The sequence below is a fragment of the Haemaphysalis longicornis genome, unplaced genomic scaffold (assembly GCF_048455015.1).
Source record: "Haemaphysalis longicornis isolate Haplotype H1 unplaced genomic scaffold, Haemaphysalis longicornis Haplotype H1 scaffold_1, whole genome shotgun sequence".
NCBI classification, from domain to species: domain Eukaryota; kingdom Metazoa; phylum Arthropoda; class Arachnida; order Ixodida; family Ixodidae; genus Haemaphysalis; species Haemaphysalis longicornis.
In genome coordinates this window covers 307688796-307703172 of record NW_027526203.1, presented here as the reverse complement: position 1 = coordinate 307703172, position 14377 = coordinate 307688796, and the positions used below count along the sequence as shown (strand labels likewise).

The 14377-nt window shown below is 45.4% G+C and overlaps 1 protein-coding gene across 3 annotated transcripts in view; it reads right to left on the bottom strand.

Moving 5' to 3' along the window:
• The window catches only part of LOC144149790 (diacylglycerol O-acyltransferase 1-like), a 148774-nt gene continuing 134397 nt past the window's right edge, over positions 1-14377 (bottom strand). For all 3 annotated transcript variants that reach the window (XM_077681435.1, XM_077681450.1, XM_077681442.1), the window contains 4 exons: positions 14051-14163; positions 11012-11165; positions 7018-7080; positions 1-4085 (listed from right to left, as the gene is read on the bottom strand). In XM_077681435.1, coding sequence (XP_077537561.1) covers positions 3924-4085; positions 7018-7080; positions 11012-11165; positions 14051-14163 — 492 coding nt within the window. In that variant the 3' untranslated portion in view covers positions 1-3923. The remainder of the gene's footprint in view (positions 4086-7017; positions 7081-11011; positions 11166-14050; positions 14164-14377) is intronic.

Below are 14377 nucleotides of genomic sequence, written 5' to 3'. Positions count from 1 at the left end.
TTTCATTTTGAACAACTGTTTTTAATATCACTCAACATGATACATTGGCATGTTTTCATTCCGCATATCTCGTCAAGCAGCAGCAATCAACTTGTATAAAATATATGCAGGCAGTACGACACCAGCTGAATTGTGCCTATGTACAACAACCATCGCAGTATAAAAACCTAAACGCAGTCGCACACACACACGCATGCACACACACACACACCTCCACTGGCCTCGTACATTGAGCAGTAGGACTAGATTTCAGTACCAGCACCATATAACATTTCAATTCTTCAAGCCGAGAAATCTTGCTACCAAACTAGGAACTGATTTTTATTAAGAAAAAAAGTGCATGCGAAGAAACTTGCCACGGAGATTTCAGAGGCCATATGATATTGTTGGAGGTATCCACTTTATGACTAAACAAGACAGGATAGAGCCATTTACATTGCTTTCAGAGAGCTCGAGGAAAGTATAACCAAACCAAACAAACAAACAAACAAACAAAAAAGAAAACCATGAACTTTCCACGATGAGCATTTCAAACTGCTAATGCCCTAGGGTGAAGTAAAAATTGATATATGAATGCCAACATGATGTTGCATTCACTGAATCAGGTGACAAGCCACGCATGCCTGAATGCATGCAACAGTTCTTGCCTTAAACAACTACCACCTCATACACAACAGTATTATAATATGTCACCTAACACTGAACAAAAAGCTAACAAATTCACAAAAGTTCGTAACAATGCACTTTCTCACTGTCACCTGCTTATAGCTATGCAACCCCTTTATAGCACAATTTGCGGTGCTGCTTTGCAAAGTTAAGTCTTCGCCACAGTATTTAATTCTTGGTGACAAATAAAACACTGCTATGCTTTAAAAAAAAATACTAGATACAAAATAGATACAAAAAGGTTGTTTTTGAGCAAGAGTACACCTACCATTTCATGGTGCTATTTTTGTTAAAACAAACGCTTCTGACTTTTGAAAACAAATCTGCCTAAATGCTTCTATAAACACTGCATAGCAAGAATTGCTGTAAATGACTTGTGGGGCAACAAAACCAAAATTGCTGCAGCATGGGTTAGCCCAGGTCGAGACAAAGGCAGAAGTGTATATTCAAGTTGCTAATCGTCGAAAGCCATGCTGAAAAGAGGGTGCCTGCTTCACTGCAGATAATGTCTACAGAAGATTGCATTTCTGCTGCCCCTGCCAGATAACGCCCATCCCCCTATTCCATCCATGCCACTCATCCCATTCCCCCACCTCCTTGAGATAGCTTCCCTCTTTCCACTCCCATCCCACTACCATTTTACACCGGCCCTCTCCTCCTCCATCTCCTCTCTGGGTCATGCAACCCACAAGTGACCCATTCGTGGAATGGGTCACCATTGAGTCACTAGTTATTTGTGGGTCGTGAATTCCTGGTCATGCGACCCACGGGAGAGACTTTTGAATCACTGATTGGCCGCATGGATGGCAACCAGTTGCCCACAAACAGCCAGCGACGTCAGTTGACCCACTAGCGAGCAGATCCACCAGTAGAATTTCTGGCTAATTTGGGTGACAGACAGATGGACAGACCAAAATATTTCGGTTTACCTAGACTCCCCCCCCCCCCCCAAAACAAACTGGCATCTTCAGAACAATGAATGCCTGCGTCCATCTTTGTCCTTGGCATTCTTGCCTTGTGAGAGAACTGCCAACGGTGAATTGCACTAGCAGGTAGGATAAAGGCTTGAGAACTGTACAGTACCTGAGGCACCCACTTTACTGCTGCACTGCCAAGAGCAGTACATAGTTAAGGCACTGTTCCCACAGCGGAACTCAGATGTGTCTGCCTGCTGTTACTTGGCATTGGTTGAGTGTATTAAGGCCTGGTTTAGTATTGTGCTTTGGCACTCTTTCAACATTGATCGCTGTACTTCCAGTGCTTGCAAAAATCAAGGTCAAAAATAAGGAGAGTGTTAAGCAGCATGTGTTACAAGTTCTTGTCTCGTGACTCAAGATGCATTTCCTGTGAACACGTGGCACTTGTGCAAGATAAGTTTTAGGAACTCAAAACGTTTGAACTAAGCTGCGAATGAATGTCCACGTTACTTGCTCATAACACTGCACAGTTCTAGGAATACTTTTTAATCGTTTGATCGGTGAAGCAATTGTACTGTCGCGCTCAATTTGACGCAATACACGAACAGCAGCAGGAGCTACTGGAGAGAATCCACAGGAGATGCTGGGGCTTACCAGAAGAACTGACCCCCTTCCTCTTTATTTCTTGACTTTCTCGCTCTGGCCGCTGCTTGCGTGTTGCGAGTCAAACTGAGCATGACAGTACACCTGATTTTTTTCCCCCCAATGTTAAAAGCAATGACCCAAAGTACGAAAGTGGTCAATCCAAATCTCGTGTAGTCATGCGGGCTCTTGCAATGTACACATAGCAACGCTCGTTACGTGTACCCGTTTGTGGCCAAAAGCTTCAGCGTTACATGCTGTTCTTCTTGAGCGTAAAAAAAAACGTTGCCAATTCATGGAGTTATAACAAAGCTGTTGCCTTTGGCATTTATATTCTGTCCCAAAACTCTGTCAGTGGGGACCAAAAAGGAGAGGGGGGGGGGCATTTTTTTAGCTGAAGTACTTTGTTCATAAATATGTAAAAAACAAAAACAAAGCGCCAAATATCGTGCAAAGAAACTGAACTTTTCATTTTCACATTCTAAACCTCAGTATCAGTCATTCGAGATGCCCTAGACAAACGGACATAAAAAGAGCATGCAGAGGAAAACTGAAAATGGCGCTACCTAGGTGGGTCTTTGGCCAGAAAACCCGTGGACAGAGAGGGCCACCTCCTTGGAGAGGGCGCAACAAATAACCAGTCCCAGTGACATGGCGTCGTTTCCGAATCAAGACAGCAACAGGACAGTGCCAGTCAGTCACTTTACATCGAAAAATGATGGTCACAACTGTGCGCCCAAATAAAAGGTTGTAAGGCACGCGGCGAAACAGAAAATCAAAGCTTACAAAAATTTTATTGGATGTTGAAAGCCGAATCTGCGACCTCTGCATGTGGCCACGCAATGGTGCATTCAATCGACAGCTACAACACGACCGCCGTCTTGTCCTCAGTTAGGTGCAGAAAGCTATAAAAATTAAATGTTAAAATCTGGAATTTGCCACCCGCAGAAGGCCTGCTCAATGCTGTATACCCCTCTCCCCCCCCCCCCCCTCCTCCTCCAAAAGTCACACTGAACTTTGATTTGTGAGCACGCACCGAAACACCCTGCATGACGAAATCACTTTGTACAAAGATTGCCTACTGATCAAGATATGGTACCAGCATGTGTGAAGAAAACAGAAAGAAAAAAAACTGGAAAGAGAAAAGTTTTGTTCCGACTTTGTTCGGCTGCACGAAAACTTGCCTTGTTCAAAGAAACAATACTGCAAAAGAAAAAAAGTGAAATTTAATGCTTGCAGGAAGATTGCTTAACACAACTTTATGTGACTTCACGAAGACAAGAATACATTTGTAGGAAATAATTGCACCTGCCCTTCATTTTAAGCATGAGTTAAGTCACTCGCTTCAATTTTTCGTAACACCACAAACAGTAGAAGAGAAGTGGAATTCAGTGCACTACATGCCGGTTTCAATTAACACTTGACAGCACTGAATGAATATCACTGGAAAGACATGCGTTTGTAGGATGGTCACAGTGCCATGTTTTTCCCCCGTTTTTATGGGGCATTTCAGCAATAACCGCTTGGGACGCCCACCAGCACTGGAAAGGAGCAGGTCTCAACATTCTGTCACAGCGGTGTGGACAAAGTGGGAGCACACACATCCTGTTTACGCACAGACTTTTCAAGGAACCAGCTGGTGCAGTTCCCATTCATAGTAACGGCAGCAGTTCCAGCTTCCAGGCAAAACAAGGACGATCAACCGGTACGCGGCGTGCCATAGTTGATGATGTAATAGTCATGGTAGTACATCAGTATCGCCAAGGGCTGCCCAATAATGAGTGAAATCCAGACAGCCATGTTACCCAGGTTGTTGTAGCGGTTGCGGAAGATGTTGTCGATGACAAAGGCAAAGGGCACCTACATATGCAAGAAAGACAAGTTGCATCCATAATCAGATGACTTCAGACAAGAAAAGGGCAGCCAGCAGTTCTTGAAAAATTTGCACAGAGCGGATTCAATGGGGGCTTTTTTTATGAACAGGATCGAAGAGACAAAATTTCTTTTTGTGGTTGTAATGGTTCTAAGAAACAAATCAAAATGTTTACCTACTGCTCCTATTTATCACTTGTTGACTCGATGTATATGGTGGAAACAAACATCTTGTGACATTTAGCTAAATCGACTCAATTCTGCTATCTGAAGGCAGCGCCCCACATGTCACAATCCTGTACAGCAAAAGGCAAAGAACAATTTTGGCAGCACCTGTGGACAAGCACACACACGCACACATGCCCGCACACACAAGAAAACGAATAATCTGTACAAGGAATGTTACGGTCTGTAACTTGTAACAACGTGACCTTGTGCCACGGAGCAAGAATAAAATAGGAGGGGAAACTGAGCTTCCTGGGGCAGCCTGATAACGTCACAAGCACTTGGCGAACGTCAAGTTTACGGCATCTGGCGGCAAGTGAAGGAAGTGCGCGGTTATCGCCACGGCCGGCGCGCGTTCTGTTCGCGCTCGCCCAGTCCAACCCGGCCGCGGTATCGCGTCGGCATTTTGCCGGGCCGCCGAAACATTCCGTGACCGAAGCGAGAGTGTGCGCCAGTGTGCGCGCTCTTCTGCGCTTGATTGATTGATTGTGGGGTTTAACGCGCCGACGCAACGCAGGCGATGAGGCGCGCCGTAGTGGAGGGCTCCGGATTAATTTTGACCACCTGGGGATCTTTATCGTGCGCCGAAATCTCGTACACACGGGCGTTTTTGCTTTTCGCCTCCATCAGAAAAGCGGCCGCCGCGGCCGGGAAGCGAACGCTCTTCTGCGCTTCCGTTGGCTGAAGAGCCCGCCATTTTTCCGTCAAATTTAAACCGGCCGGTGCAAGCGAATTAAAGGGGCATTTTCTTTTAATGCGTAAGCGATCTTGCGCGAGCACCAAGCCAAAAATACAAACCTGTAAACGCAAAAAAATGTAAAACCTGTAAACGCACGGCCTTATCTCGCGTGCGATGCGCTCGAAGCGATTTGAGTGCACCGGCCAATTTATGACGCGCGCGCGCGCGCTACGTCCGAAATAAACGCGCGTTCCGTCCCCGCGTCGCGCAGCAGCTCGAGCGCATAGCGATTCACGCATTGTGGCGAATGCTGCAAACAACAGTATTGCTTTGAATACATTCAACCAGGTGCCGCTGTCAAATTGTTCGCCGCCGCATCTGCGGAGCTCCGTAGGTCGCCGTAGTTATCATTGTGACATTATCTGGTCACTCGATCGCGCTGGCCGCAATGGGCGTTTCCTCTCCTATATATTCTTGCTCCGTGCCTTGTGCTCAAGTGTTCAAAATGCTTGAAAACCTTTGCCATTGTTTCAAACACCAGAGCACGTTTTCATTACTTTTAAATGTGAACTGGCACAAGATACCTATAAATAAAATCCCGCAGCACAAGAATTTGCCACACCCTTTCTCCCATCAGGAAATCTGCCTGATGGAATTCAGCTAAATAGTGATAAAGTTGTGTTCCTGCGGCAAACTAAGTTTGCGGTTCCAGGCAAACTGAGACTACTCTCGATATGCCTTCTATTGAAGGCATATCGAGAGTACAGTCTCAGTTTGCCTGCTGCTCTAGAAAAAAAGAAAAGAGAGTGGACATTTTTAGGTAAAAGGCCCCAATAATAACAAAGTGAAAGCTCGGCCAAGTTGTCACGGACCAACTTAATTAAAGTAACGCAATGAATGAGAGACGAGATGAAGATAGACTGGCTACCCACCAGTAGTGACCCATCACTGGCCCACTCATAGGTGACCCGTAGGTAACTCGTGACCCACTAGTTTCCCGAGTTACTGACTCACGTATGCGACCCAAATGCCTCGCCACACATTTGCCATACATTTTTTTCCACAAAAATGCAAAACAGCTGGGCTGACCCATAAATTGGGATTGTCTTGGGAAACAACTGCTCAGTCAGTCTACAACGAGATTATAATGGGTTCGAGCGAGAAGTTCAGGCGCACTTAATTGCTATTTTAAGTTGGATCCTATGCACCCCATGTACAACAAGGGCCACAACACTTGCGTTTCGCCCCCTGGAGTACATACTGATGTAGTGGACTCACTGCAATAGTCCACCTCTTCCCGATACATCCTGGCCGTGAATTACCTAAGAGGTGTCCATGTTTGATTTGATTGATTGATTGTGGGGTTTAACGCGCCGACGCAACGCAGGCGATAAGGCGCACCGTAGTCGAGGGCTCCGGATTAATTGTGACCACCTGGGGATCTTTTACGTGCGCCGAAATCTCATACACACGGGCATTTTTGCTTTTCGCCTCCATCAGAAAAGCGGTCGCTGCGGCCAGGAATCGAACCCGCGACCTCGTGCTCAGCAGCGCAATGCCTTAGCCACTGAGCCACTGCGGCGGGTGCATTAGTGTCCACGTGTTCACCACATTTAACCCACATTTGTTGCCCCTGCAAACTGACTTGAGCCCCAACACATGGAGCTGCGCTCCTTGTGTTGGGACTCAAGGACTATTATTTGTCCTTTGGCACTTGAGCATGCAACAAAACTTCTCGGAGAGTGCAGTTTTGTGTATTTCGCAGCCAGCCTCATGAGAAAGGGGGGGGGCGACGATGCTCAACTGCCACTGTCCAGCCCTAAGAAGTCCATAGTGCCAGTAGTGCACCAACCGTTCCTTACTAAAGTAGGTGAGAGCTAATGAGCTAGCACCAAACACCAGCAAATAAAATAAATTCTTCTTGGGGCTGGACAGTGGCAGTTCGGCAATTAAGAAAGTTGCGGCACAAGAGATGAAAGTTTTGCCACTCTGCATAAAAATGAAAAAAATATTCACCTGAGCAAGCATGCCGAAAAACGCCCACACCCTGAACATCTTTAGCGGGACGCTGACTAGGTACTGAAACGAAAAGAAACCAAAAAGAATTAATCTTTTTTTTTTTTTCAATGACAAAGCAAATACACCGTGCTCCCCCACAGCACTGGGCAATGGCATCATACGTAAAATAGGAACATAAAATAGGAACACTCAAAATAAGCACCACTAACACTGTTAACCAGAAATTTTTTGGAAGTTTCTGTCATGCGAAATACCTTTTAGGGGACGATTATAGTACAGTGGAACCCTGATTATAAGTCCCCCGGTTTTTCGATGACCCATTTCTTACGACGGATCACCGTTGTCCCAGCAAACTCCCCATAGAAACAATGCATTAGAAACCCTGATTATACAACGCCTGGGTGCACGCTGTCCACTTCATACGATGAACGCTGGCAGGGATAAACCAGTGTTTTCCCCACCTTTTACGCCACCTCATCCCGACCTTTATTTTTAACTCCTGTTTGAGGCTGCTTGATATGCAAAGGTAAACAGTCCATGGCAGGCCCCGATCACTTGCTGAACAGACTCAAGCAAGTAGGCAGGTACTGGCGGGCGGGAGCTTAGCCTTCGACGACCCCACGTGGCAGCAAAGCGCCAGTGCGCCAACCGTGAAGTCCAGGTGGCCGGCAGAACTCCAATTCTGAAGCGCCCATCGAGCCGACAAACATGAAAACACATACGCAATACCCCACGGCGATGACCAAACTCCCGCTTTCGTCGCCTGCTCAATCCAAGTTTCTTCTTTTAACTGTTCATTGTTTCAACCTCTACATTGCCCCACCGCCGTTCCTTTCCAGCCTTTACCGCTCCTACCACCTGGTCTCTGCTTATCGGTGTCTTTCGAAGCCGCGTTGTTGCTTCATTCCTTTCTTTCCTGCCTTTCCTTCCATCGCCGCCTCGTACTATCGTTTGTTTCTCTTCCCCTTCCATCGTCCTAGGTTGCAGCCTTGGCAGTTTCACACTCTCACCTTTTCCCCTCAATCTGCTCAGATGTGTTGGCCTGCCCAGCTTATCTTATGCACGCGAAGTGCGGGGCTGGCGCAGATGCCACAGAGGGAGGGGGAGCACAAAATAGGCATTGTTTTTTTTTTTTTTTGAGAAATTTGAGATTTCAGTTAGGGATTTACAAATTATGTGAGAGCACGCTAAATACATATAGTAGTTTAAATACGTTCCTAGCCCACCTGTCGCGTCAGACCGCCTACTAGAGCAGCATTTACCCATACTGCGATCATATGACACCCCAGTCATTCGCTTTCGCCTCGTCCCTTGAACGTCATATTATCGGGGTTCTACTGTATTACAAATCAACCTCTCACTGCAGAACGAAGCTGTGTCTCACAGACTTCCAACAGCCCCTATCCTCTGCCAACCCCCACCCCCTCACCCCTGTAAGCTTGGTAACACAAGATTCACTCAATTTGTTAGTCCCGGATTGACTGACAACCCCAAGAGTTCCACTAAACCCCTGGGGTGCTGAAGAGGAGCCGCGATTGAATTTGGGGCTACTCGGAGGCAACAAAAAATTTTTACAGCTTGGGAGATATACCAACAGTGAGCAGCAGCCTAACAGAAATTTCTTTATACAAACTTTAAATGAGCAGAAGTACCGTGAAACTATGCGAGATCCCTGTAACTTGAATGACAGCATATAAAGTAATTAAACAAGTAATTGCAAATTACGCTCTTGAAAATTCCATAATTATAATATAATAATATTCGTACAATATAGTTGGGATTATTAATAAATTAAAAGCACCATGGAGATAAGTTGAAAAAGCACTGAATGAACATTTTTATTTGCACAGAAGCTTCCATTAAACAAAAAGGAATGGCTCAAGGCACATTACTGCTTCGGCTTTTTGTAGATTTGTACATGCCAGTGAAAAAAATTGCGATCATGCATAGCACAGCATAGCACACTACACTGAGCACGCGAGAGCAGCAAGAAAAAGCTAAAACACAGGCACACAAAAGGATCGCTTCGGCACTTGTGTACTCAAACGACCAGCCAACCACCTCATGCGCATAAAATGCAATTTCTAACGCGCTTAATTAAGGAATGTTCGTACTTATAGAAAGTGTGACTTCGTAATAAACACAATCGCAGGTAACACACAAAGCTGCATCAGCCCTAAGTGTCTTTAGAAATACCTACCAACTGATTCTGACTGACCACAATGCAATAGACATGCACATTACCCGCTGGCTGCCAGTGGCAATTTGTGCAATGCCCCTCTGCAGGGTGTAGCACCAAAAAGGAAAAATGAAAAACATCCGTTAATACTGAACCAACACCGCCTGTATAATCACTGTAATGCGCGAGCTAAAAATGGCCAAACAGCCACTCTCCTGCTGCTCTCCCCTACGCTTTCCCACTCTGTAGCCTTCCTCCGTGCTTTCATGTCCGCCAGCCAGCGCCGCTTCTCGGAAACTATGCAAAATAGTTGACAGTTTGTCCAGCGTTCCCCAGCCGCACTCCTACGCCTTTTTGTTTATCATTATGGCTGTCTGTCTTGGTTTGTCACTGATAAAACCGCCTGCGCCACTCCGGACGCAAAACCACTCGTGGTGCCGCAGGATGATGCCGGCTTTTCGCGCTTACGTACAGGGATCACGGGCCCCAAGATTTTCTGAGTGGGGCATCCCCCCTCTGTCCCCTTTGCGTTTCAGCCATGTTTTGTCCACACTGTTCACACTCCGCATCGGTACAGAGTTAAAATTTAGGACTGTACTGTAGAAGCGCCCTTACAGCGTGGCTGGACCCTCAACTGCTTATCCTTTTGTTTTCGATAATCTCCTGAAACTTACAAGTACGTGGTATTTTTTTGGAAAGTAATGGTAGAACTGATCGCTTGAACAGAAAATGTGCACGCAATTTTATCTTCCCTAAATCCTCCAGAGAGAAAAACATCAGTAAAATACTGGCTGTTCCATTCCAAAATATCGTTTCTATGTTTGCTATTTGCCTACCCGACAATTATTATGTTTTTACACTATTTCAGTTCCGCCTACATCAGTCATCTTACGAAAAATGCAGCAGGTATGAAGCGAGCGACATGTTGAACGAGATCCCCAGTGCTCCCCAGAACTAGCGCCTCGTCGCGGCTAAGATGCGAGCAAAACGGCTCTTGAAACCCAACAGGCAAGCTGACAGACACACGTCGTAGAAGTGGGTGCAGCGTTTGCGATTCGCGAGCAGTGACGTAAGCCGGGACGTCCGCCGGCGCGCGCCACATAGCGGATGAGCCCCTCAAATAAGCGCCCCTACCATTGGAAAGTGGGCGACGCGTTTGGCAGTGTTTATACAGGCGGCGTTGACTGAACAAACGAGACGTGATAAAATGGGGGTAGATGGGCATCACACCGCGTGAGCAGAAGGAAAAATTTTTACACTTCGACTCAAAAATGAGCAAGCGAAAACATTTGCATAAAACACCAGCGACAGAAAACTGTGCTTGAATGTTAGCATAAAGTTAACACACTCAGCGTTGCTTTTTTTTGGTACTTCTGCAATCAGGTGACTGCATGTTGACATTGTGTAGTGGGAAATCAAAAAGCGTCAATGTTACTTTTTTGTGGGAATGTGAAAACAAAATCTTGTGGGGCCAGAATGAAGGTGAGACATTTATCAAAGGCTAGTTCTTTCAAATAAAACCAAAATGTACGTTGCCCTCATGGTCCGTTTATGAGTGTTACACAATACTGGCCGAAACTGCCACGATTCCAGCAATTCCATTTGTGCATGCAGCAAATCGTTTGGTGCAGGTTAGTAAAGTGCATGTAGTGCAGTTGACAGATTAGCCAGTCATTTATGCTAGCAACTCTTCAGCATTCAGCCACAGCAGGACCCAGCATACTCAACGAGGCCGCAACAGTGTCAGCTAGCACAAGGCGTTTTCACCAACACTGACATCGCAATCTACACAATAAAAATGTGATGGCTCACCTCGTGAAAGAATGCAGACAGGAGGAAGACCATGACGCAGGCATTAGCCTTGGACATGCCAGAGGCAACCAGGGGCTTGTACAGGTGGCGTAGGCACCACCGGTGCACGGGAATGTTCCAGTTTTGCCAAAAGTACTGCACTGTATCGGCATTCCTGGGAAGAAACAAGAAAAAAAAATGCAGTCACAATTTTCCAAACTTAGCATTTTCTAATGCAAACTAGTTTCAAGGGCAATAATTTCAGAAATGTTTCTGGAAAGTGCTAAAGAGTTTTTATTGACTACAACAGCGTTCAACCATTCAAGACAGCGGGGCAAACAAAATACTGGCCTACTTCAGGCTTAGGCACAGGTTACAAATATTTTACACGCTAGCAATATTTGGCTCCAATTCAGAAACAACTGAACGAACAAAAAATATCCATTATGCAAACTGCGAACTGATTAGACATTTATGTTTCTTCGCACCAGCATTCCAGAACTGTTACCATGCATATCTTAAAGGGGCCATGAAGACAAAATGCAAGTCTGGTTCATTCAAAAGATTGCCTCGTCAGGATCGTGCTGACACCACTTTTAACGTAAACTTCGCTCAAATAAGCTATATAATTAGGCAAAAAGGGAATGGCCATGCAACCCACTAGCTCATTTCCTGCTGTCATACCAGCCAGCTCTGCGATTGGCAGAGGCCAACAAAAGCAAACGCAAATTAGGCAGACCTTTTAAGCTCGCCGAACGAGCTATTTGCGCTTAAGTTTAGGGCACATTCTTTTTATATCAGTAAGAATGGTGGGACAAACAGTGGAAGTTACGAAAGGACATGTAAACATAGAAGTACCAATGCGTACTGCTGTTGGTACTGTGCGCACTATGCTTCGAATTCATTTAGATGCACACCATTGCGGGGCTTTGGAGTTGCCGACTGATGCAAGCAGCGGTGTCTTACATGATCATATTTGTCGAGCGGGCACCATGTTTCACGTAACAATTATTTTCTCCATGAACAAAAACAAGCCAGGTTTAAATATGGTCACAAACAAACCAAAGGCAGAAAACGGCTTTCCACGGTGTGGTGGCGCCATCTAGATTGACTAACAGTAAGCAAGTCTCTGCTCCCACATCCGGGCTAGAGCGCGCACGCCGTCGCTCTAGCCCGGCCTTGCCGCTCCACACGAAGTTTAGCTGAAAGACCTGTTCTTATGATGTCATTGCAAACGTCGTTCAAACACACATTTTGGTGCAAGAATCGAAATTTTAGCTTAAATTGATTAATTTCACAGTGAATAAAGCATCATTTGCTTCTGGACAAGTGCTGGGAGCACTATAAACATGAAATCTTTCGAATAAAACGAACTTGTATTTTGTCTTTATGGCCCCTTTAAAGGGACCCTGCATTATGCTTTGAGCAGTGCAAATAAATCTGCGGGATGTTTAGATTAAACTACTGCCAGGAATACCCGAGCCAAATATTACAGATGCACCTAAAGCGGCATGCTGGCAAACCTCTGAAAAATGTGGGAAAACCAACCGCGCTCTCTTCAATTTCCCTAATGCACTGCTTTAATTGCGTAATTACAGCGGTGCCTGTCCTGTTGGCTGTTGTTGGTCAACGTCACAGTATAGTTCTCACATTCCCGGTGACGATCCGCTGTTGTTGGTGGTGTGTACCAACCTCTTTTATGTCTGACCCTGCACATACAGTTTTGGCATTGTTTTGTGTTTTGAGTGTGTGCGTAGTTGGGAGTGACGACCTCAATTTGCCTCTGAGAAGTGATTGCGTTTATTGAAAAGAAGATGTACTACGACTCTTGGAAAGAGGAGGTGCATCTTTTTTGTTGTCTCTCTCAACTTCAGAACACGATCTCTGCAATGATTGGCTGACAGAATGCGGTTACGCTGCACACGCCTCCTTACCTCCTCTCGCTCCTCTTCGCCACTCCCGCTCCCCCGTGCGTGTAAATAGTTGTAGAAAAATACCAACGCTGACTAGTAGGTGCTATCGGAAAATGCTCCCCTCAAGATAAAAGGAGGAGGCAGGAGAGGAACTATGCCAGTAGGTCGATGAGTGCTATTTTTTTTTTGTTGGAAGTAATTGTAGGGTGTTTTCACGAGAGATGCGACAGGTGTGTACGGTCAACATCTTTGATTTTGATGACAATTTTATACATAGCTCTTTGTGCACAGAAGAAAACATATAGAGACCTGGCCTTTTTTAAACTGCAAGGCTTTATATGATTGCCGTAACATTTTGGATGAAACACAATGGAGCCATGGAGTGATACAAAAATGTCCTTAATGAACCAAGACTGAAAATCATCCTTTTTGTTCTAACTATATGCATTTCAATAGTATGATCTGGATCTGGTCTGATTGGAAGCAACTTCGGGAGGCAAAAATTAGCGCACCACACTGCGAGGCATAGAACATTGTCAGGGGCTATAACCACAAAAGCTAACCACTTAAGGAAGCATAAAAGATTGAGAAAACAAGTATGGAAGTGCACATTTGAATGAAATGCAGCTTTGACTGGTGCACAAAGCTATTACCACTGTCCGTACTGTTAACTGAAACTTTGGCTTTCCAAACTTATTTCGTTTGCTGGTGAAAAACAGCTAGTTAATTCTCAGCACACATTAAAACGATTTCTTCACTATGGCGCGAAAAATTCCGGAAATATGAGAACCAAGCGGAAGTGATTCAGTCAGAGTAGCTTTATGGTTTATTAGCTTAAATTCGCTCTGGATGATTTATGTAACACGTTTAAGCCACACTACCTTTACTGTTACACCTTTACTTTAGTTTTACACATGTTTTACATCGTCTTTACGCTGCAAATGTGGAACGAACCCCGCACTCCTGCAATTGGAGATCTCGCAAACAGCCACGCTGCACATTGCAATTTCATCCCTTCCAATCGTCGGTCATCTGTGCTCCTCTACAGTTAAATTACAATAAGCCCCTCACTGACACCTCGCTATTTGACTTTCAGAATACACTAACTATGTGCAGAGCTGTTGTACAAAAGAAACTCATGCCTTACCACCAGTCTCTGTAGAACTCTCTGTCCGCAAAGCGCAGGAGCTCGGCAAACGTGTTTAGCGTCGAGTGGAAGAACCAGTAGAACGCCAGCAACCAGATCAGTATGTTTGGGACCTGAAAAACAAAGACAACGTTGGGTGCAAAATAAAACCAGAGACGTGGCATTACAACGTTGGGAAAAATTCGTGCCTGCAGCTTGCAGCAAGGGAAGCCGCTCACGCACAAGTGAAAAGAACTCAATCTTTTAAACCCGCTCTTTCAATGTGCCAATTGACAAGTCTCGATACAGCACAATCAGGCCGAAACTTGTTCATTCCAAGGAATGTGA